Source organism: Muscardinus avellanarius (assembly GCF_963383645.1).
Source record: "Muscardinus avellanarius genome assembly, chromosome: X".
NCBI classification, from domain to species: Eukaryota; Metazoa; Chordata; class Mammalia; order Rodentia; family Gliridae; genus Muscardinus; species Muscardinus avellanarius.
Window position 1 is genome coordinate 10,237,123 of NC_137792.1, and position 21,452 is coordinate 10,258,574.

A 21,452-nucleotide genomic window follows, 5' to 3' on the forward strand; every position below is an offset into this window, starting at 1 on the left:
ACTCCCAGAGGATAGTCAATCATGCTCAGTATAATAAGTAAAGTCTTATCAATTCCTTAGAAACTTTCAGGACTAACAGATTTGGCTGAGAAGCGAGAGAATTTTGCCATAGGCTTCCAAATTAAAGTTACATTTTATCCTGATGTGTTGACACATGCCTGTAATCCCAGTACTTGGGAGTCTGAGAGAGGAGAATGGCAGATTCAAAGCCAGCCTTGGTAATTTATTGAGGCTGTTAGCAACTTAGCGAGATCCTGGTTCCAAGTAAAAATAAATTTAAAAATGGGGCTGGGTGAGTAGCTTTAAGGTAGAAAACCCCCGAGTTCAATCTCTAATACCACCAAAAATAAAATAAAGTTACATTTTTCTTGTTCTCTCTTTTATGTCTTCTTTCTTTCTTTTTTTTTTCTTTTCTTTTTTTTTTGGTACTGGGGTTCCTGGAAGCCCTTCTACCTCCAGGCTACAATCCCAGACCTATTTCATATTTTTATTTGGACACAGGGTGTCTCTTAAGCCAGCGCGGCTGGCTTCTAACCTGCATGGTCCTCCTGTCTCCACCTCCCAAGCATGGGGATTAAAAGCGTGCGCCACCACGCCCAGCTATGTCTCCTTTCTATATATTTCGTGTGTGTGTGTGTGTGTGTGTGTGTGTGTGTGTGTGTGTGTTTGTGTGTGTGTGTGTGTATTACTAGAGATTAAACCCAGGGGCATCCTACCTCTGAGCTATACCCTGAGTCCTTTTTTATTTTTGTTTTGAAGCAGGGTCTCACTAGATTTCTGAGAGTCTCACAAAGTTTCTGAGGTTGGCTTTGAACCTGCCATCCTCTTGTCCCAGCCTCTCAAGTACTGAAATTACAGTCATGCACCACCATTCCTGGCATACATATTTATTTTATTTATTCTGTCCCACCTGAAAACCAAGCTTGAAGCAGATCACTTTTAGGGATAATCATAACAGTCATAACATCAAAGTTTTGGATGTTTTTAGATCATTGGATGCTTTTAGAACATTCGAAAGAAAAGCTGTCACTGTGATCCCTTTTTTATCATTTCTAATCATTTTTGGACTAAAGGGGTGTTTCAATGAGTAATTTCAAGAAGCATTTTTCTTTTAATATATTTTCCTAAAATGTTAGAAATGATGATTTCAAAAAGTTCAACTTTGAGACAGGCATGGGTGGTGCATGCTTGTAATCCCAGTACACTGTTTCCAAATAAAATATAAAATAGGCCTGGGAGTGTGGCCCAGAGGTAGAAAGCCCCTGAGTTCCATCACCAGTACCAAAAAAAAAAAAAAGTTCAGCTTTGGGCTGGGAATGTATCTCAGTGGTAGAGCTCTTGGCTAGCATGGGCAAGGGCCCAAGTTCAATTCCCAGCCGTGCAATAAAAAATTCAACTTTTCTTCCACACTTCATTGATTGTGGGTTCCACTCCACAACAGGCATCTGCTAATGAATATTTGTTAATCTCCACAGCAAAGAGAAAAGGAGTACTCCATTGTTTTGTTTTGTTTCATTCTGTTTCTGTTTGTCCCCAAAGATCTTTTCTTTAAACAGAGCAAGAATTAATTTCTTTTAAAAATATCAAAGGCAAATACTGCTAATAAAGTTGAATTCATAGAAGCAGAGAATAGAATGGTGATTACTATGTACTATTTAGAGGAGGGTATTAGGGTCTCAAAGAGTACAAAGTTAGAAAGGAGGAATAAATTTAAGGGATCTAATGTATAACATAGTGACTAAAGTTAATGATAATATGTTGTATGCTTGAAATTCACTAAAAGTACATTTTAAGTATTCTCACCGCAAATGATAAATATGTGAAGTGATGGATGTTAATTAGCTCAATTTAGCCAGTCCACACAGTGTATACAAATTTCAAAGCATCATATTTTATATCATAAATATATATACAATTTTATTTACCAATTGAAATAAATAGGAGACTGGTTAATAAAAAATGGGGTAGCTGATCCAGTCAATCAATAGCCAGGCTTTGTTTCCAGATAATTAAAAAGTGGAGAGATCAGATGTGGTGGTACATGCCTATAATCCCGGTACTTGGGAGCTTGAGACAGGAGGTTCGCAGGTTTTAAGCCTGCATCAACAACTTAGCAAGTCTCTCTGCAATTTAGACCTTGTTTCAAAATAAAAATTGAAACAGGGCTAGAGATGTAGCTCAGAGGTAGGATGCCCCTGGGTTCAATCCCCAGTATCCTCCCACTAAAAAAATGGAAAAACGGCCAGATGTGGTGGCGCACGCTTGTAATCCCCGCGCTTGGGAGGCGGAGACAGGAGGATAGCGCAGGTTCGAAGCCAGCCGCGCGCGCTGGCTTAGGAGACCCTGTTTCAAAAATATAAAATAGGTCTGGGAGTGTAGCCCGGAGGTAGAAGGGCTTCCAGGAACCCCAGTACCACCAAAACAATAAAAAGGAAAATCTAATTTCCCTCCATTCAACAAGAGTCTGAGAAGCTAAGGAATCATGACAAAATGCAACCACTTAATCCTCCTATTCCAAATGTGCTTGATTTTATCTTATATGATTCTTTAAGGACTGGCATTAGTCCTAGAGATTTTGACCCTTATTATTGGGAACATAATTTCCTAAAGCATTGATTTCTGACTTATGTATACATTTTGCAAATATATATTTGGCCACAGTAACTAGAAAAGAAAAAGTGATTGGGTCATAATCACCTAGGACAGTGACCAAGAAATTTGGAAAATGCTCTAGAAATAAAAGGTTTTGAAATGTACAGATGATTATCGAGTACCTTTTGTGTGGAATGCTGGGGATTGACCCCTTCCCCCAGGATTGTCTGATTCTATACAATGTGCACCATTGGTTGTCTTTCCAACTGTGTAAGGGTAGAAGTTAAATTGTACACAACTATTAGTAATGCAAGTAATTATTAGCCATTGAAATTCATAGATAGATAGAGTCTGAAATATATAACAAGTGTTTGTACTGTAAAACAATGTAAAAACAATGACCTTAGGGGGAGTGGTGAGTTGGCCTGGGCCACCCTCCCCTGCTCATGCCATTTTGGCATGGGGCTGTAACTATTTTCTGTATTTCTATTTTCTGTATTTCTATCTTTTTAATAAAGTTCTTTAAATCTTCAAAAAAAACAATGACCTTAAATGTTACGCTGTATTGCTGAATTGGACAATAATATCCAATAAAATACATGTACAATATAAACCACATATGCAATTTTACATTTTCTGGCAACACATTCAAAAGGTAAAAAGAAGCCAGGTGTGGTGGTGCTTGCCTGTAATCCCAGTACTTGGGAGGAGAAACAGGAAGATCACAGGTTTGAAGCCAACCTCAGTAACTTAGCAAGACTCTCAGCAACGTAGCAAGACCCTGTTTCCAAACAAAAATAAAAAATAAGAAGACCTTGGGGTGTTTGTTTTGAAACAAGGACTTGCTAGGTTACTGAATGCCTCGCTAGTTGCTGAGGCTGTTCTTGATCCTATGGTCCCCCTGCCTCAGTAATTTTGGGATTACAGACATGCACCACCACATTTGGTTTATTGGCTTATTTTTTTTTATTTTGAAATGGGGTATCACTAAGTGGCTGGGACTGTCCTCCAACCTGTGATCCTTATGTTTCAGCCTCCCAAGTGCTGGGATTTATGGGTGTGCGCCACCACGCTCAACAAGACATTTTATATCCAATATTCCAGAACCATAAGCGACTGGACTGGAAAATGCTGGAGTAAGTTTTCATCCATTCTTCATGATTTTTGTCTTGCAGCAGTGATAAGAGCGCAGTGCCGCTCCAGTTCATCGGCAGCCATCTGGGGTTGGTTTTGCTCTTAGAAGAGCAGCTTGCAAAAGAATGGGTCATGGCTAATGGTTTTGACAAGTGAAGCTGTTCTGCTGCCCGAGGTGGTTCATTTGATCGCTCATCCTCTGCTGGCCACACAGCTGATGGGAATTTTAAACATGGCTTTCATCTCTCACCTTTGTCTTTATGATTTAGCTCACCGAGTACACTGTTATCATATGGCCCTGTTAACTTGACCAAGCAGCCCTTGAAGAATAATTAGATCCTAGGTTTTCTCTGTGCCCTCTATACTTCTAGCACGATCATTAGGCAGATCTTATCCTTATTTACTACCACCCTACTCAATATACAGGCAAAGCTTAAATCCAGAACACAAAATGGAGAAGGGACCTTCACCTCTGGTGAAGAGGACAGCCCTGACAGGGAGTGAAAATCGCCCACACAAAAAAGAATGGGCTGGGGCGGGAGGGGTCTAGCATTTTTATGTTGATTCCTTTAAGGAATTTCTTGAGGAAGAGACTCGAGATCTCTTGTCCTGGCCTTACATTTGGTGTTGAAGGTTGATTCAGTTATGATTAGGAGAGCAAGAAAGGGAACAATTCATGCATTATAAGAGTGGAGGACACTTGTAATCCCAGCATTTGGGAGGCTGAGACCGGAGGATCGCGGTTTATGGACAGCCTACTTATTGAGTTCCTCTGCAACTCAGTGAGACCCTGTTTCCAAATAAAGAATAAAAAATAGGGCAGGGGGTGTAGCTCAGAGGTTGAATGTCCCTGGGTTCTAACCCCAGACCCCCCCCAAAGAAAAAGTAGAGGAGCAGGAAAAGACTTTCAGCAGGTAGAGATCATGAATTGAAGGATGAAGAGTTTACCGTCATTTTGTACTTTGCCTGTCTTCTCCTTCTCCTACTCCTCTTCCTCATCTTCCTCCTCCTTCTTCTCCTTCTCTTCCTCCTCCCCTTCCTTCTCCTCCTTCTTTTCTTCTTCTCTTCTCCTCCTCCTCCCCTTCTCCCTCCTCTTCCTCCATTTCTTCTTCTTCTTCTTCTTCTTCTTCTTCTTCTTCTTCTTCTTCTTCTTCTTCTTCTTCTTCTTCTTTTTGTCTTCTTTGTCATCATCATTGTTGTCTTCTCCGTGTCCTCCTCCTCTTCCTTCTTCTATATACTGGGATGGAACACAAGGATGCTCTTCCTCTGAGCCATACTCCCCCTACCAGCTCTATTTTATTTCTTATCTTGACAGAGTCTTATTAAGTTGCTGAGGCTCTCCCTAAATTGTCCATGGTCACCTATAATCCCAGTACTTAGCAGACCAACATGACCCACTATAGACAGCCACCTTTCTGTTCTCTCATTTTGATGGTATTAGATGGCTGGCCAGAGTAAAAACAACTCCATTTTGTGAAGGTTTTTCACTTACTGAGAAAGTCCCCTTACCTCACTGACTGACACTCCCGCATATCTTGCTTGGCATACACTGCAAAGGACCTTTAGATAACTCCTTTCCTGCCTCCAGGATGCCCTGCTTTCCTGCCTTAGGAGCTCACTGCCAGAATTTGAATTTCCCTTCTGACTGCTAGAAATAAATTTTCATGGTGTCATAAGAAAAGACACGTAGCCGGGCATGGTGGCGCACGCTTGTAATCCCCGCACTTGGGAGGCTGAGACAGGAGGATCACACAGGTTCGAAGCCAGCCTCAGCTACTTAGTGAGGCTCTCAGCAACTTAGTGAGACCCTGTTTCCAAATAAAATATAAAATAGGTCTGGGGGTATAGCCCAGAGGTAGAAAAAATAGCCCCTGGGTTCCACCCCCAGTACCATCAAAAAAGAAAAAGGAAAGAAAATAAAAGACACGTGTTCAAAAACTGCTCAGCAAGGTGATTTTAATAAAAAAGGTGCTGTTGGGCGTGGTGGCACACACTTATAATCCCATGCGTGGGAAGCAAAGACAGGAAGATTGCGCAGGTTCAAAGCCAGCCTCACTGGCTCAAGAGACCCAGTTTCCAAATAAAAAAATATAAAAAATAGGTCTGGGAGTGTAGCCTGGAGGTAAAAGGGTTCCATTCCCAGTACCACCAAAAACTAACTAAATAAATAAAAATAAAAATAAAAATAAAAAAGGTGTTGCTACCTTATGTGAGCACACCTGGCAGGAAGTCCACTCAGTTTTTTTCCTAAGACAAATTTCTGCACTGTACTCATATTGTGTGGGAATATAGTTTCATAGTCTCACGTGATTGGCTGGTTCATCTAGAACGGAATGCTGGAGGAGAGTTTAGTATTTGCAGTTTTTAAGACATGCCGCCAACTTACAAAAGGACCAGAGCTTATACAAGATTACAAAATGATGGCTTTACAAAAGGGGGTTTAAATTAAGCTAATCCTTTGATAGAAAAGATTTAATTATATTCTCATCGGGTTAATCTATATAACCCCTCAACCTATACGCAGAGACAGGCTCTATTCTTTCTTGGAGACTCTCTTCTGCAGGTTTTATCTCAATAAAGCCTGTTCTGCCAGAGATCCACCTTCCTCCCTCTCTTTTTCTTCTTCTGATCCCCTTTAGATTGGCCTCTTTCATATGGTTTTCCCAGGGATACCTTTTCCCTCCTACTCTAGCTAACCAACACAGAAAATCTTTTTTCTTTGTGTTTTGATGGCAAAACCCAGACAAAATCCATAAACTCACAAGAGAAATAAAATAAGAAAATGAAATAACACAAAATGAGTTGACTCTCCCAGGGAAAGATTTAGGGACCTGCATGTAGTGACATACACCTGTAATCCTAGTACTTGGGAGGCTGACACAGGAGGATCACAGGTTCAAAGCCAGCATCAGCAACTTAGCAGGACCCCCAGCAACTTAGTGAGATCCTCTTTCAGAATAAAAAAAAAGTGCCAGAATGTAGCTCAAAGATAGAATGACCCTGGGTTCAAGTCCCAGAACCAAAAGAAAACAAAGGATTGTCAAAATTCCTAAGATAGGAAATGTCACTACATCATATTTTATTTTATTTATTTATTTATTTATTTATTTATTTACTTATTTTGGTGGTACTGGGGGTGGAAGCCAGGGGCTTTCTACCTCTGAGATACACTCCCAGACCTATTTTATATTTTATTTAGGAATAGGGTCTCACTAAGTTGCTAAGAGCCTCACTAAGTAGCTGAGGCTGGCTTCAAACCTGTGTGATCCTCCTGTCTCAGCCTCCCAAGTGCGGGGATTACAAGTGTGCACCACCATGCAGGGCTCATGAAGCATGTTTTGTTTTTGTTTTTGTTTTTGTTTTTGTTTTTGTTTTTGTTTTTGGTGGTACTGGAGGTGGAACCGAAGGGCTTTTCTACCTCCGGGCTATACTCCCAGACCTATTTTACATTTTTTATTTGGAAACAGGGTCTCATTAAGTTGCTGAGAGCCTCACTAAGTAGCTGAGGCTGGCTTCGAACCGTGCGATCCTCCTGTCTCAGCCTCCCAAGCGCGGGGATGACAAGCATGTGCCACCACGCCCGGCTATGAAGCATGTTTTAAAAATGATGCTTTTAAAACATTTAAGAATGATGTTTTTTTAAAACATGCTTCATAGCCGGGCGTGGTGGCGCATGCTTGTAATCCCCGCGCTTGGGAGGCGGAGACAGGAGGATCGCGCGGGTTCGAAGCCAGCCCCGCGCGTGCTGGCTTAGGAGACCCTGTTTCCAAAATGAAAATGTAAAAATAGGTCTGGGAGTGTAGCCCAGAGGTAGAAGGGCTTCCAGGAACCCCAGTACCAACAAAAAAATAAATAAATAAAAATAAATTAAAAAAATAAAAAAGCATCATTCAAACAAGAACTGCAGTCCCTATACAAATGTATCCAATTCATACAACACATAGGACAGAAATCTGCTATCTTCTCTGTGAGAGTTCGATATTAGATATAAAATGTCCCCTTGAAGAGCTCATAAACTGGTGCTTAGTGTTTAGAGTTGATGTAATTGATTTATGAGGGTTATAATCCCAGCCGAGGATGAATTCATCCCCATGCCAGTAGGGTGTAGCTGGAGAAGGTGATCCCTGGGGGTGTGGCCTTGGGGATTATATCAATGGTTCCTCCTCACCCTGCTCAAGGTCTCCCACTTCTCTCTCCCTCTCTCTCTCTCTCTCTCTCTCTCTCTCTCTCTCTCTCTCAGCCTCCATGATATGAGAAGCACAGCCCACATACTCTCCCTCTCTCCACCTCTCACCACCATGCTCTGACATCCCTAGTCCTCGGCCTCATATGAACTGAACTTGAGGCCATAAAAAATAAATCTTCTTCCCTTTAAGTAATGTGGTCAAACTTCTAGATTATAGCTACAAGAGTGCTAACCAGAACACTCTCCAACCTCCCAGCATTCTAGTGCTGCCTGGGAAGTTGTTTTTGCATCCATTCTGTCTAACCTCATCATCTTGCTCCCTTGATTATTACTCTCTTCATTTTCCTAACTTTAATGTTGGAACTGTCCCTCTGACACTTGAATGTCATATATTGCTCTCAACCAAGCATTCTAGGCAGTTTCGCTTTCAAATCTTATGTCCCATAGCTCCCATAAGAAGAGTCAAGTTATTAGACCCTACTTTGGAGCTGGGTATGGTACCTGAGAAATGAGACCGACAGATGCAGGCTCAAGGCCAGGCTCAGCAATTTAGCAAGACCTTTTTTTTTTCAAAATAAAAAGGGCTGGGGGAGTGTAGGTAGGGTAGAAAACCTGTAGGTTTAATTCCTAGTACCATGCCAAAAAAAAAATCCACTTTGGGTTCAGAAACTCTGATCACTTTGTCTATATTATTCCCTTAATATAGTTAAAAGCTAAATTCCCTCTTCATTTCTGGAGTACTTTAAATCTTATTATTGGCCCCAATTCTACATTTTTCCAACAAAATGCCCTGTCTGGTTCATTGGGCTCCACTTCCTCCCCAGGATGCTGTAAAGGTCCAACCTGCTTCAAAGCCGCAGACTGAATGGGCATCTGGAGTTTGTCTTTGTAGACCAGGTGTCTTTCATTCTCTTAGTACGATCATGACTGACAGTTTCATGAATAATATTTTTAAAATTTATATCTGCAATCATTTTGGAGCCCAGATTAGTTTATAGCATCTTTAATAATAAATTATTTGACCTGGCAACTTCTTTATGAAATCAAGCACAAACCCATATAGATATGAAATGCCCTTTGGGTTTATAATTCTACTCCCTTAAAAGTAACTCTACTCTTTTTTCCATTCAAATACATTTGCTTTTCTGGAGTTTGGGGTGATTGTAATGGTTATTCAAAATACTTTTTTTATTAAAACAGTACTTTCCGATTTCATAGCATTGGGATAAAAAAAGCAATTCAATCTTCCTGGAAACATTTTTGGCATTAAAATTCATTTATGTATTCACATAATGATGAGGAAAGCTCAGTGAAACTACCAATCTATTTAACATCTTGTGCTTGATGAAGCACATTAGAAGGTGAATATACAGTCAAAAGACAAGTTCTTTCATCGTGAGACTGTGTTATTCTATTTCTCTAAACAAATTCTTCTCACCCACTTCCTATCCTTTGCCTTTCTATATATAACCAATACAACTACACTATTATAAATTGAATTAACTGGGGAGGTAAAGGCAGGATTTAACACATTAGCGTGGTATAGGTTATAAATAAATCAATGCCACCAAGTGTGGTGGCACAGTCCTGTGATCCCAGTACTTGGGAGGCTTGAGACAGAAGGGTCAAAGATTTGAGGCCAGCCTCAGCAATTACCAAACCCTCAGCAACTTAGCAAGACCCTGTTTCAAAATAAAAGGAGCTGGGAGTGTAGCTCAGATGTTAGAATGTTCTTGGATTCAACCCCTAGTAATAGAAAAAATGTATTAATGAGATATTTTCCTCCTTTTTTCTTACTAAGTTTTTGAAATCCAGAATGTTTGTTATATTGACAGCACTCTTTGGTCCAGACAAGCCACACTGCAGATGGTCAGTAGCCATAAGCAGCTTATGGCTACGGTATTGGGTGATGCAGGACCGAGGGTGATCCTGAAGCAAAACAAACCTTGAATAATAATCTTTTATTCACTATGTTTCATTTAGCAACTGAACTCTCTGCTAAATTTGCCTTTGAAATAAGAGATCTGGGTGCAGTGGTGCATACCTGTAATCCCAATACTTGGGAGACTGAACAAGAAGGATCTCCAGTTCAAAGCTAACCAGGTCTCAAATTAGTGACACTCTCAGCAACTTGGCAAGACCCTGTTTCAAAATTTTAAAAAAGGGCTGGAAATGTAGGTCGGAGGTTCCTAGTGCCAAGAAGAAGAAAGAAGAAATCAGAAGCCAAGGCCAGCCAGAGTAAGCTATAGAAGTAGACTAAGAAATCAGCCAGCAGCCAGCCCCCTTCTTAGAGATAATTGTATGTTGTATGTGCAGCCAGCCCTACTGTTATCCTGCATCTGCATCTGCTGTGTCAAAACCCAATTTGGATTCTTACTTTCTACTGTATTGGGAACAAGTTGCTCTTCCTGATCTCTTCATTTTCCCCTCTTATTCTTTATACAAAATTTCTCTTTCAAAACAAAAAAAATCTGGCTCATTCCGCTTGCTCTATTGTGGGCAATAAAAGCCCTTTATGTCTGGTCCAGGCATCTTATATCTTCTGCCAGTATTCATGAAAGTGTGGCAGGCTAACTTGTCAGCTTGCAAGTAGGGTCACATCTCAGACCATTCACAATGCTTGACATCGGTGGCCCTTCCTTCAATGCCTAATCAAAGTCAGGCACCTTCAAGGCACCTTCTCAGATCTCTTCATTATTGCTCTACTCAACTTTTAGAATTTGAAATGCAGAATGTTGTGTTATATTTGGTATGTTTTCACATGTTAACACCTCTAGTCCTCCCCGTTGCTCTGCACAGGATGCTCCTTGAAAAGTTTGCTGACTCACTGAGTTTTGGTCCATGTATATGGTACTTCAGAGAATGTTTGTACCATGTGAAGATTTATCTGCCACCTTTCCACCTTCAGATGTGACAATGGTGTGTGTCCCTCCTTCCTCCTCTCATATGCTGTCTTCCTTCTTCCTTTATCCCTACTCTCCTTTAATCACCCTATCTTATAGAGTCATTGACTCTACTTTCATTTCATAACATTAAACTACATCAACTCAGTGAACTCCAAACCACTGAACTTGATTGTAAAGAATAAAGAAGCTAAAGAAATTTGGGGGTGTTTGTTTGGTATTTGGGATTGAACCCAGAGACATTCTATGTCCAAGTTACACCCTCAGGCCTTTTTATTTTTTATTTTGAAACAGGGTCTCACTGAATTACCACATACTACTGGCCTCAAACCTGTGATCCTCTGTCTCAGCCTCCCTAGTAATAGGATTGCAGGTATGCACCAGCTAATACAATCATTTTTACTGGAATCAAAGAAATCCCAAAGCACATTTGTCTTTAGATCCTCTCAAGTTAAAAAAAAATAATACTTCTTCCTTTCCTTCACAGTGTAAATCCCTTTGTAATGAGGCTTGAGTAACATAATAAAGTTAACAGATTCCCTATTCTTTTATTCATCAAAAAATGAATAATTATGGCATGAGTTCCTTGACATATACAGGATATTTACCATTATATTGCAAGTACTTACATAAAAATTCTAATTATTTTAACCTACTCACTACATAAAATTTGAAGTATATGAAAATAATCCTTTATCCTCCAGATAAGAGAGTTTGGGGGTACAGATAATTGAACCCAGAGGCATTTTACCTCTGAGCTAACCCCCTCAGCCCTTTTTATTCTTTATATTGAAACAAGGTCTCACTAAGTTGCTGAGAGGCTTGCTAAGTTGTAGCACTGGCCTTGAATCTGCAATCCTCCTGTCTCAACCTCCCAAGCACTAGAATTACAGACATCTATCACACCTGGCATGAGTGAGTTTTTTCTTTTCTTTATCTTTCCTTCCTACCTTTCTTTTTTCATTCCTTTCTTTTTTTTTTTTCTTCTTTCAAGTCCACACACTAAATACAATTTTTATGGCTTTTCTAGGTGGGCTGCGTAGTAAAAGGCTCACATTAATTGGTATCATGAGAATTCCATAGGTTTGCTTAAAGATGCAGAATCACCCTTGGACCATGTAATGTTTCTATGACAGATTGAAGGTTGGTCTATGTATGAGAATGGGAGTTTTGTCAGCTATAGTGGTAGGGAGAGAAATGAGAATGTAGGTTGAACTAAGGCTTCCCCGAATTCCCTTCCTCCAAAATCAGAGGCAGGAAGAGCTCTGAATATTGGAACAGAACAACTTCACTGTAGCGCCATTCATCCTTCACCATCATAAAGAAGTTGCATATGGAAATTTGAGGGTGTATTAGCAATGAACAAGTGTTAGTATAATATGGAATAACTACAATGCTGTGTTGTATCTACTATGTAATTTCCAAGTACTCTTTTTTTAACTGGTGGATTATAGTCATACATCTTAATGGGGTACAAGATGGTAGAGGCATACATGCACACATCACTCATTTAGCCCTTCCCCAATTCCAACCCCATTCCCTCCCCACTCCCTCCTTCTCATGTTTGGCTTAGTGATTGGCATTGATATGTTTGTGAAAGTGCATCATGTACATTAGGGAATTTCCCTCTCCCCCTCCCATCCCCTCAGCTAGGTCACCTTACTTGCTCATCTATGGTTTATCCTTCTTTGTCTAGATTTCCTCCTATGACCCTTTTTCTCCCTAGCTTCCACATAATAGGGAGATCATCTGATTTCTTATTTTTGTGACTCACTAATCTCATTTAGCATAATGTTCTCCAGTTCCATCCATTTCTCTGTAAATGACGTAATTTTGTTCTTCCTTATGGCTGAGTAAAATTACATTGTGTACATAGCCCATAATTTTATAATTCATTCATCTGTTGGTGGACATCTTAGCTGTCCATAGTTTGGCAATGGTAAATTGTATGGCTTTGAACATAGATATACATGCATTAGTTTGGTATTTTGGTTTCCATTCTTTTGGGTAGATACCCAGAAGTGGTATTGCTGGATCATATGGTAGGTTCATTCCCATTCTTCTGAGGATCCTCCATACTATTTTCCAAAGATGTTGCACTAATTTGCAATCCCACCAACAATATACTATAATTCCTACTTCTCCACACCCTTGCCAGCATTTGTTATTGTTTGTGTTTCTAATGATTGCTATTCTAATTGGAGTTAGATAAAATCTCAGGGTAGTTTTGATTTGCATCTCTCTAATTGCTAATGATGTTGACAATTTTCAAAATGTTTTTTCTAAATTATATACGATAAGCCGGGTGTGGTGGCGCACGCTTATAATCCCCGCGCTTGGGAGGCTGAGACAGGAGGATTGCACAGATTTGAAGCCAGCCTCAGGTACTTAGTGAGGTTCTCAGAAACTTAGTGAGACCCTGTTTTCAAATAAAATATAAAAAATAGGTCTGGGAGTATAGCCCGTAGGTAGAAAGCCTCTGGGTTCCACCCCCAGTACCACCAAAATAAATAAATAAATAAATAAATAAATAAATAAATAAATTATATACAATCCATTTATTTTTGGAGTAATTTTATTTTTTTTTGCTTTGAAACTTAGAAACAAATTTTATTTAAGATCTGAAATACAGTTCCTAAAATATCAACTTCTCCAGAAAAACGTGGCTACACAATAATGCATTGCCTCTATCATGTTAGAACGTGCATTAGACTCAAATACAAAAACCATGAAATGAATCACCATCCTTCAACAATTTGAGCAAAGATAGAATGCCTAAGGAACAACATCGATGGATTTTTTATCGGATGGGCAATTTTATGTCAAGCACCATAAAAAAAGAGCACAAATGCATGGGTTTCTGGGTATAAACATTAAGTTGAACCTTTGGCAATAGGAATAAGGGCGTTGTTACATAGCATTGAACACATAGAAAATCGTGTAGTGTCAAAGGGATAGAACCACCAGCATTCAAGCAATGTTGTTGACTAGGCAATAAAATGTTCTACTGAATGTTTCTTCTTTGTCTAATTACTGCATACACTGGTAGCAAGTTTGAAATGAGAAAAGGAGCTTGTACTCCTTTTATTTTCTGTTTAAAACAAAACAGAAATCAACCAAAATGTAAGCCCTGTTATACATGAACAATTATAAAGAACATCAATTATACAAGAAAAAGACTAAGAACAGAAAGTGTTTATGGATACCAGACATTAAACAGTGAGAGGTCAGTAGACCCTCCTCACAGGGCTTTGCGGTGGTACTCAGCAGAAGCCACTTTATAATCACTGGCAGTAAAGAAAGTTGCGGAATTATTTGCCAGGTATTTCAGAAAATCATGCAGATAACCAAGTAACAGCGCAAGGCTTTTTTCATCAAAGGGCTTAAAGGCCAGCATCGCCCCAATTCTGACAAATAATCTGAGAAGGTGTGGTGCCCCATAAATCTGGGACATGGGCGCATCAGGGTAAGCCAAAAGGATTTCGGCATACTGAGGCCTCTCAAAATTATAGAGCAGCTGAGTGCCCAACATCACATTAAAATACTCCTTGATTCCTGCCACGACCTCATTCACTGCATAGTCCTTGTTATCAACATTGCCCTGAGACTTCTTGCAGTTGGCGTACTCCTCCAGGATGGCATCTACATTTTTCTTCGCAGGGAGTTGAAATAGCTGCTTCTGCTTGGTCACTAGGTCCCAGTCCTCCACGAGCCACGGTTTCAGCTCCTGGGGTATTTCCACATTAACCTCCATTTGATTCTTGAACGCGTCTTTGTTTTCCACGGTGGGGTCAGCCCGGGCCCTTTTCTTCTGGGGGGGCTGGGGGGCATCGCTGGTACTGCCTCCATCTCCGTTGCCAGGAGTCTTCTGCTTATTTTCCCATGTCTTCCTCGCTGATCCAGAAGGGGGATTCTCCGCAGAGCGACGCCCCCGTCTTCCCCGGAGAGCTGGCTCAAGACTCTTGGGCTGCGGGCGTGCGGTCTTCTTTCCCGAGGAGGTGCCTCTCATTTTGCTTCTCCGCATGTTGCTTCGAGTTGGCATTTTAAAGTTGTCTTCTTCTGGGGTTAACTGCTGATTTTGAGAACCCAGATGAATCTTAAAAATCTTCTGGGATGATCTGCAAGGATGAACTGGGAGACACAACGCAAGATTTTATAATTAGGGATAGTTCTGAAATCAGGATCAGATCTTCTGATCCTCACAGTACGGCAAACTTAGCTTATCTGACGGTGACTCTTACCAGGAGGCGACGTGTGACCACCGCTGATCCTCCAAGGTGTGACCACCGCCGAGCCTCCAACCGCCTTTGTAAAGCTAGGTTTCTCTGGCAACTGATATCCATAGGCAGACACGTCACTATGGAGGCGGGCTTATGCCTGTCAGCCAATCACAGTCGCCATGCCTAAGTTTTAGAATGTTCTATAGCCAAATGATTGGCCCACAGCAGCCATGTCAGCAGTGACACTCTGCCGCAGGAAAGGCGGGTTGGAGTATTTATTTTCCAAGAGTGAGATTCTATTTTCCATGTGGTCTACTCTACTGTTTATAATTTGTGTTGATGTATTCACTTCAATGATTGCATCCTTCACTTCCTTCAGAATTTCTGATTCCTGTTCAGTGTATCAGATTATTTGTTTATTTGTTCCTTTATTCCTTTCAGGATCTCTCTAAATTTTTTTTTGAAATACTGTGTCATTTCTACTATTAAAGATCTGATTTGTCCTTATGGCAGTCTTTGCAATTCTGTGTTGGTAAATTCTGTTATTATGGGGTTGTGGGAACTCATTGCTTCCTTGCTATTCTTCCCTCTCATGATTTCAGGTTAAGTTATCTTTGTTGCATTCCAAATTTACTTTAGAAGGCAACTGATGGACAAAATTGTGAGTGGGGTTCAATTTTTAGAAACCTAAGAAGGAAATCTTTTTTTTTAATTTGTGTGTGGGGGATGGGGTTACTGGGGTTGAACTCCAGGGAATTCTACCTCTGAGCTACAATCCAGCCCTTTTTTAATTTTTTATTTGGAAACAGGGGCTTGTTAAATTGCTTAGGCTGGCTTAAAACCTGCAATCCTTCTGTCTCAGCCTCCCAAGTACTGGTATTACATGCAAAGGCCACAACTTCCAGCTCCTAAGAAAGAAATCTTGTGCAACCATCGTGTGTGTGTGTGTGTGTGTGTGTGTGTGTGTGTGTGTGTTCTCAATAGAGAAAGCATAAAATCTATTGACAAGCTAACACAAATTCCTTGCATCATCACAAAATAAAAATTTAGCCAAGTATGGTGGCATACGCCTCTAATACCAGTAATGGGGAGGCTAAGACAAGAGAATCACAGGTTGGAGGTCAGCCTCAGCAATTTAGGGGGCCTTTAGCAACCTAAGGAGATCCTTTTTAAAATAAAATGGGGCTGGGAGTGGATCTTGGAGGTAGAATGCAGTTCCATCCTCAGCAACACACACACACACACACACACACACACACACACACACAATCATTCTAGGGCCTGGCACCAGTCTGCAGACTTCATTTTGAGAAGCTCAGGCCAGGAGATACATATTCTGTCTTCTAGCATCCTGGCTTCTGCAAAGATACACCTGACCTAAACCCAGCAACCAGATGCTCCAATCTGGGTCTTCAAATGTTGACGGAGGGAAGGATACAGGGACAATTGAGAAGCCATACTTGGTGGTATGACCATTTCTAAAGATCAGAAGCAGCAGCAGCAGCAGCAGCAGCAGCATTGAGAGTTCACAGGTAGCAACAGCACTAACTCTTCAGAGCTGAGTCAGCAATGGTTCACTGAACAAATATGGCATGCCCTGCCATTCCTAGCCTTTCTTGGTTCCCACTGTCTTCTGAGCCTGCACCTCTGGCCTGCCTGTCATTTCTGTGAGCTGCCCAAGTAGTTCTCATGAATTCCCTTCCTGACTAGGTGAGTTGACAGAGAATGTGGTTGCCTGTATCCAAGGAACTTGGCCCATAAACCCTTTAACATTCCAATTAGATGACTGATGATGCCTCTGGGGATCCCAATCTCACCAATCTCAGTTTTCTGTTCAAAAAAAATTGGGGGGGTACTGGGGATTGAACCCAGGGTCATTCTATCTCTGAGCAACACTCCCAGACCCATTTTTTATTCTTTATTTTGAAACAGGGTCTCACTAAGTCACAGAGGGCCTTACTGAGTAGCTGAGGCTGGCCATGAACTGCGTTCCTCCTGTCTCGGCCTCCCAAGCACTGGGATTACAAGTGTGTACCACCATGCCCAGCTCTTCTGTTCTTAATTTGTCATCTCATGTGTTTGGTTTTGTGTGCAGTGTCAGGGGGGAGTATGAGGGATTGAACCTAGGTGCATTCTACTTCTGAGCTACATCACAGCCTATTTATTTATTTAGAAACAAGGTCTCACTAGGTTGCTGAGAGTCTCACAGAATTGCTGAGACTTATTTCCAACCTGCAATCTTCCTATCTCAGCCTCCCAAGTACCGGGATTACAAAAGTGTGCCGCCATTATGCCCAGCTATCTCATATTTTAACTACAAACATATGAGCTTTCTAATAACTATGTTTCTTATTGAAAATTAGTTGATTAGCATTTAGGTCTAAATTTTTTTTACTGGGGTTGAACTCAAGGGCATTCTACCTCCAAGCTACACGCCCAAAACTTTCATTTTTATTTTGAAACAGGGTCTCACTAGGCTTAGTGTCTTGCTATGCTGCTGAGGCTGGCCTCAAAGCTGTAATCCTCCTGTCTCAGCTTCCCAAGTACTGGGATTACAGGCATGTGCCACCACACCCAGGTTACATCTTTATCACTGAGGATAACACGAGTCCACTGGGGAGAAAAAATCTATTCTCCATATGTTTAAACAACTGGATTTTATATGCTATAATATTGATACCCAGATCAAGGGTTCTGGTCAATTCACCACACAAAGGTAACCCTATGGAGACCATGTGTCAATACCACCTCCCCCTGACCCAGTGAGCCCTTCTGCACAAGTAGAACTCCTACGCTACCCACTGACACCTGGGACCAGTCAGCTCATATCTTTCTTATACAGTTGTCAGGGACTGAATCTGACTTAATAAGTCTTCTAAGTCTGAAACAGGCAATAGACTGAGTAGGTTCAAATGAAGCTTCTAGAAGTCTATGGCGTGCCAGCAAAGCAAGCTATGAATCTTGAAATAAATTTGTGCAACTTCCGGGAAGATGGCGACCAAGAAAAGCGGGGCTTTAGCCCCGCTAACAACTAATCTCCATTACCACAAAATCGGTGCCTTTCAATAGCCAGAAAACACCATCACCAGAGAAAGAAAAAAATCACCAGGCTCCAGAGAGGAAGGGGACTCAGAACAAAGCTCAGAGCCACAGAGGCGATACACCGGCCTCACGCCCGAGGACGCGGCAGCAGCACCTTACTACCGGCGCCAGCGGCGAGTTCACCGGACGGCTACAGCAAGCCGAGGTGAGCCGCCGCGTAACAGCCGGGTGGGATTTTTTGTCGCAGGGAGCATCTAAAGCTCCCAGTGGCTGAGCTCAGCACACGCTGCAGGGACTCAGAGTGGAGCTCAAAAACAGAGAACAAATACGCCAGCCTCACAGCCAAGGGTGTGGCAGCGGCACCATATTGCCACCGGCGGCAGCAGCAGAGAATTCATGGAGTCCAGTATAGCTACATCTGCGTACTCAACAAAAGTGAGTCAAATTGCGGGCCCCAGAAGAGAAATCCCAGTACTGTACACTCAGGGACTGGACCCAGTGGGAAAGTGGCAGTGACAGAGATATCACACCATAGGAGAACGACCAACCTGGCACCCCCCCATGGTCTAAAGCAGCCTTAATTGAGTCCCTGGGTCTGAGACTCTGCGATACAACCCAATAAAGGAGTAGTGGGGACTGAGATACCACAGACTCGAGATCCAGAGCACCTTAAGTGAAGTCATAGTGACCCAAGGGAAGAACCCAGAGAAGGCACAGACTTCCGAAATCATGGGAAAGAGGAATAACAATGGAGCAATGAATGCCCACAACACCACAACATCAGAACCCAATAAAACAGAAATTCAGAGATTTCTAGATCAAATCAGGAAAATAACTTTAGAAATAATAGAGGTGTTTCAAAAAGAATTCAGAGAGCCAAAAAGAGAAAAAGGATGCAATTAATGAAGTAAAGGCCTCAATTCAAAGTACAAACAACCGATTAGACCACAAGGAGAATAGAATCTCGCTCTTAAAAGATGATCACTCCAAAAATGAACGCATAGTTTCTAATCTAGAAAAAAATATCCGACAGCAGGAATCTGATATTGAAGAAATATGGGCCCATTTTAAGAGAGCTAACCTAAGAATTGGAATAGAGGAGGGAAAAGAAAGTGAAACCAAAGGGATCAACAATCTCTTCAAGGAAGTAATAGCAGAAAATTTTCCAAACATAGAGCAAGAGGTCGATACACAGGTCCAGGAAACTTATAGAACTCCCTTTAGACAGGATGAAAGAAGAGGATCCCCACGCCACATAATTGTCAAAATGACCAATGTGGAAGCCAAGCAGAGAATCTTAAAGGCAACAAAAGCAAAGGGCCAAGTGACATTCAGAGGCAAACCGATTAGAATCACTCCAGACTTCACAAACCAAGTCATGAGAGCCAGAAGGGCTTGGAGTAACATATTCCAAACTCTGAAAGAAAACAACTTCCAGCCAAAAATTTCCTACCCAGCAAAACTTTCTATCAAATTAGATGAAGAAATAAGAAGCTTCCATGACAAACAGAAACTGAAGGAATTTATGTCTTCAAAACCAGCGCTAGAGAAAATACTCAAAGAGATTAACTACAAAGAAGAAATAGGTAACACACACCAGAACCAGAGAAACAAGATTTTCCATCCAACAGACAACTAAGATTAGTTATCTGTGGAGATTCATTACTTATGTTAGTCTTTTACCTATCTCTAAATTGTATTGTTTGCTTTTATTGTTGTTAACTTTTAGGATTTCTAGTCGGAATATTAATATACCTTCAGATATAGCATTTAGAAATATTTATCCCATTCAATCAGTAACTTTTAACTCTGTTTACATTGTCTTTGGATATACAATATTTTTTTATTTTTTAGGGAGTTTGTATACTCTTCTGTTGCCTGTGCCATTGAAATCATATCCAAGAAATCACTGCCAATTTCAATGTTGTGAGGTTTTAAGACCCAGATTTTCTTCTAAAAGTTTAGAGTCTTAAGATTTATATTTAGGTCTTTTATCTATTTTGAGTTAATATTTGTATATTGTGTTAGGCAAGGGTCCAATTTTATTCTTTTCCATGTAAGTATTATTTTTCAACAATATTTAGTTAAAAGATTATTATTTCCCCCACCAAATGTTCATGGAAACCTTGTCAAAAATAACTTGACAATATATGAAAGAATTTATCTCTAGGCTTTTATTTAACTCCAATGGTTTATATATCTGCCTTTAGAACAGTACTACACTGTTTCAATTATTGTAGCTTTATATGGTTTGAAATCAGAAAATACATATCTTCTAGCTTTGTTCTTCTTCGAGATTGTTTTGGGTATCTAGAGTCCATATTCCATATCAGGATAGATTTTTTCTGAAAAATAAATATATAAATATATGATAGTTTCATCTAAAAAAAGAAAAGAAAAAAATATTCTCTAGTAAGAAAGCAAAAAGTAATATTGAAATGTTATCTTTAAGTTATCAAAAGCTTGGTATCAGACAAATGAAACTGTTATGTGAGATCATCATTTTTAATTTTGGATAAATTGCTATAATACTAGATGTCAACCACTAAGCCAAGCATGGGAAGGAGGGATGGGGAGGGAATGGAGTGGGGATCAGTTGGGGGCAGACTGGGCGATGTGTGCATGTATGTCTACAAAAGTTTGTATCCCACTATGATGTATGAATACAGTGCACCAATAAAAAATTTGAAAAAAATTGTGCATATGCATCACATTTACATAAGTTCCATTTATCACCCATAAGCATCCCATACCAAAGCCATATGGAAAGAAATCATTATCAAAAAGCAATCTGCATCTCCTTATTGACTACACCTCATTAATTTCTGACTGGATTCTCTCTAAATTGTCACTGAATATTTGCTTGTTGGTTTCATTTCTTTAAACATGAGTAATGATGGTAATTATATCACCTTATATTTATGGAGTTGTTTATAGTCTTCAGAAAAATTTCTCAGCAAATGTCTTATTCTGTCCTCACAAACATCCCCAAGAGAAACTTTAGTTTTTTTTATAATTAAAAAAAAGCAGAGGGTGTATTCATTTCGAGTCACCCCTCCATGCCAGTCTGGTATGGAGCTGTATTTCTATTTTCTGTATTTCTATCTTTCTAATAAACTTCTTTAAATCTTCAAAAATAAAAGCAGAATAACTAGCCCCAGATCATGCAGCTACTGAGTAGCTGAATGTGGGCTTAAACTTGGATTCTTCAAAACTCAACAACCCAACACAGTAAACTTCTTGAAAATTCATGAAAAGTCTACATTGCATAAGTGTTACTTTAAAATATCTGACCAAAACTGCCTTGAAATGTTTAACTTTTTTTTTAATTTTGAAATAGGGTATCACTATGTTGCTGAGGCTGGCCTTGAACCT

The 21,452-nt window shown here is 40.4% G+C and overlaps 1 protein-coding gene across 1 annotated transcript; it reads right to left on the bottom strand.

Annotated features, from left to right (window-relative positions):
• Positions 1-14,056: 14,056 nt before the first annotated feature.
• LOC308278787 (mortality factor 4-like protein 2) lies at positions 14,057-16,554 on the bottom strand (the record flags this gene model as incomplete). Its single annotated transcript, XM_080718803.1, has 3 exons — positions 14,057-14,946; positions 15,057-15,172; positions 16,496-16,554. 3 exons carry the CDS (start codon positions 16,552-16,554, stop codon positions 14,057-14,059), a joined length of 1,065 nt encoding a protein of 354 aa, XP_080574929.1.
• Between the last annotated feature and the right edge of the window lie 4,898 nt (positions 16,555-21,452).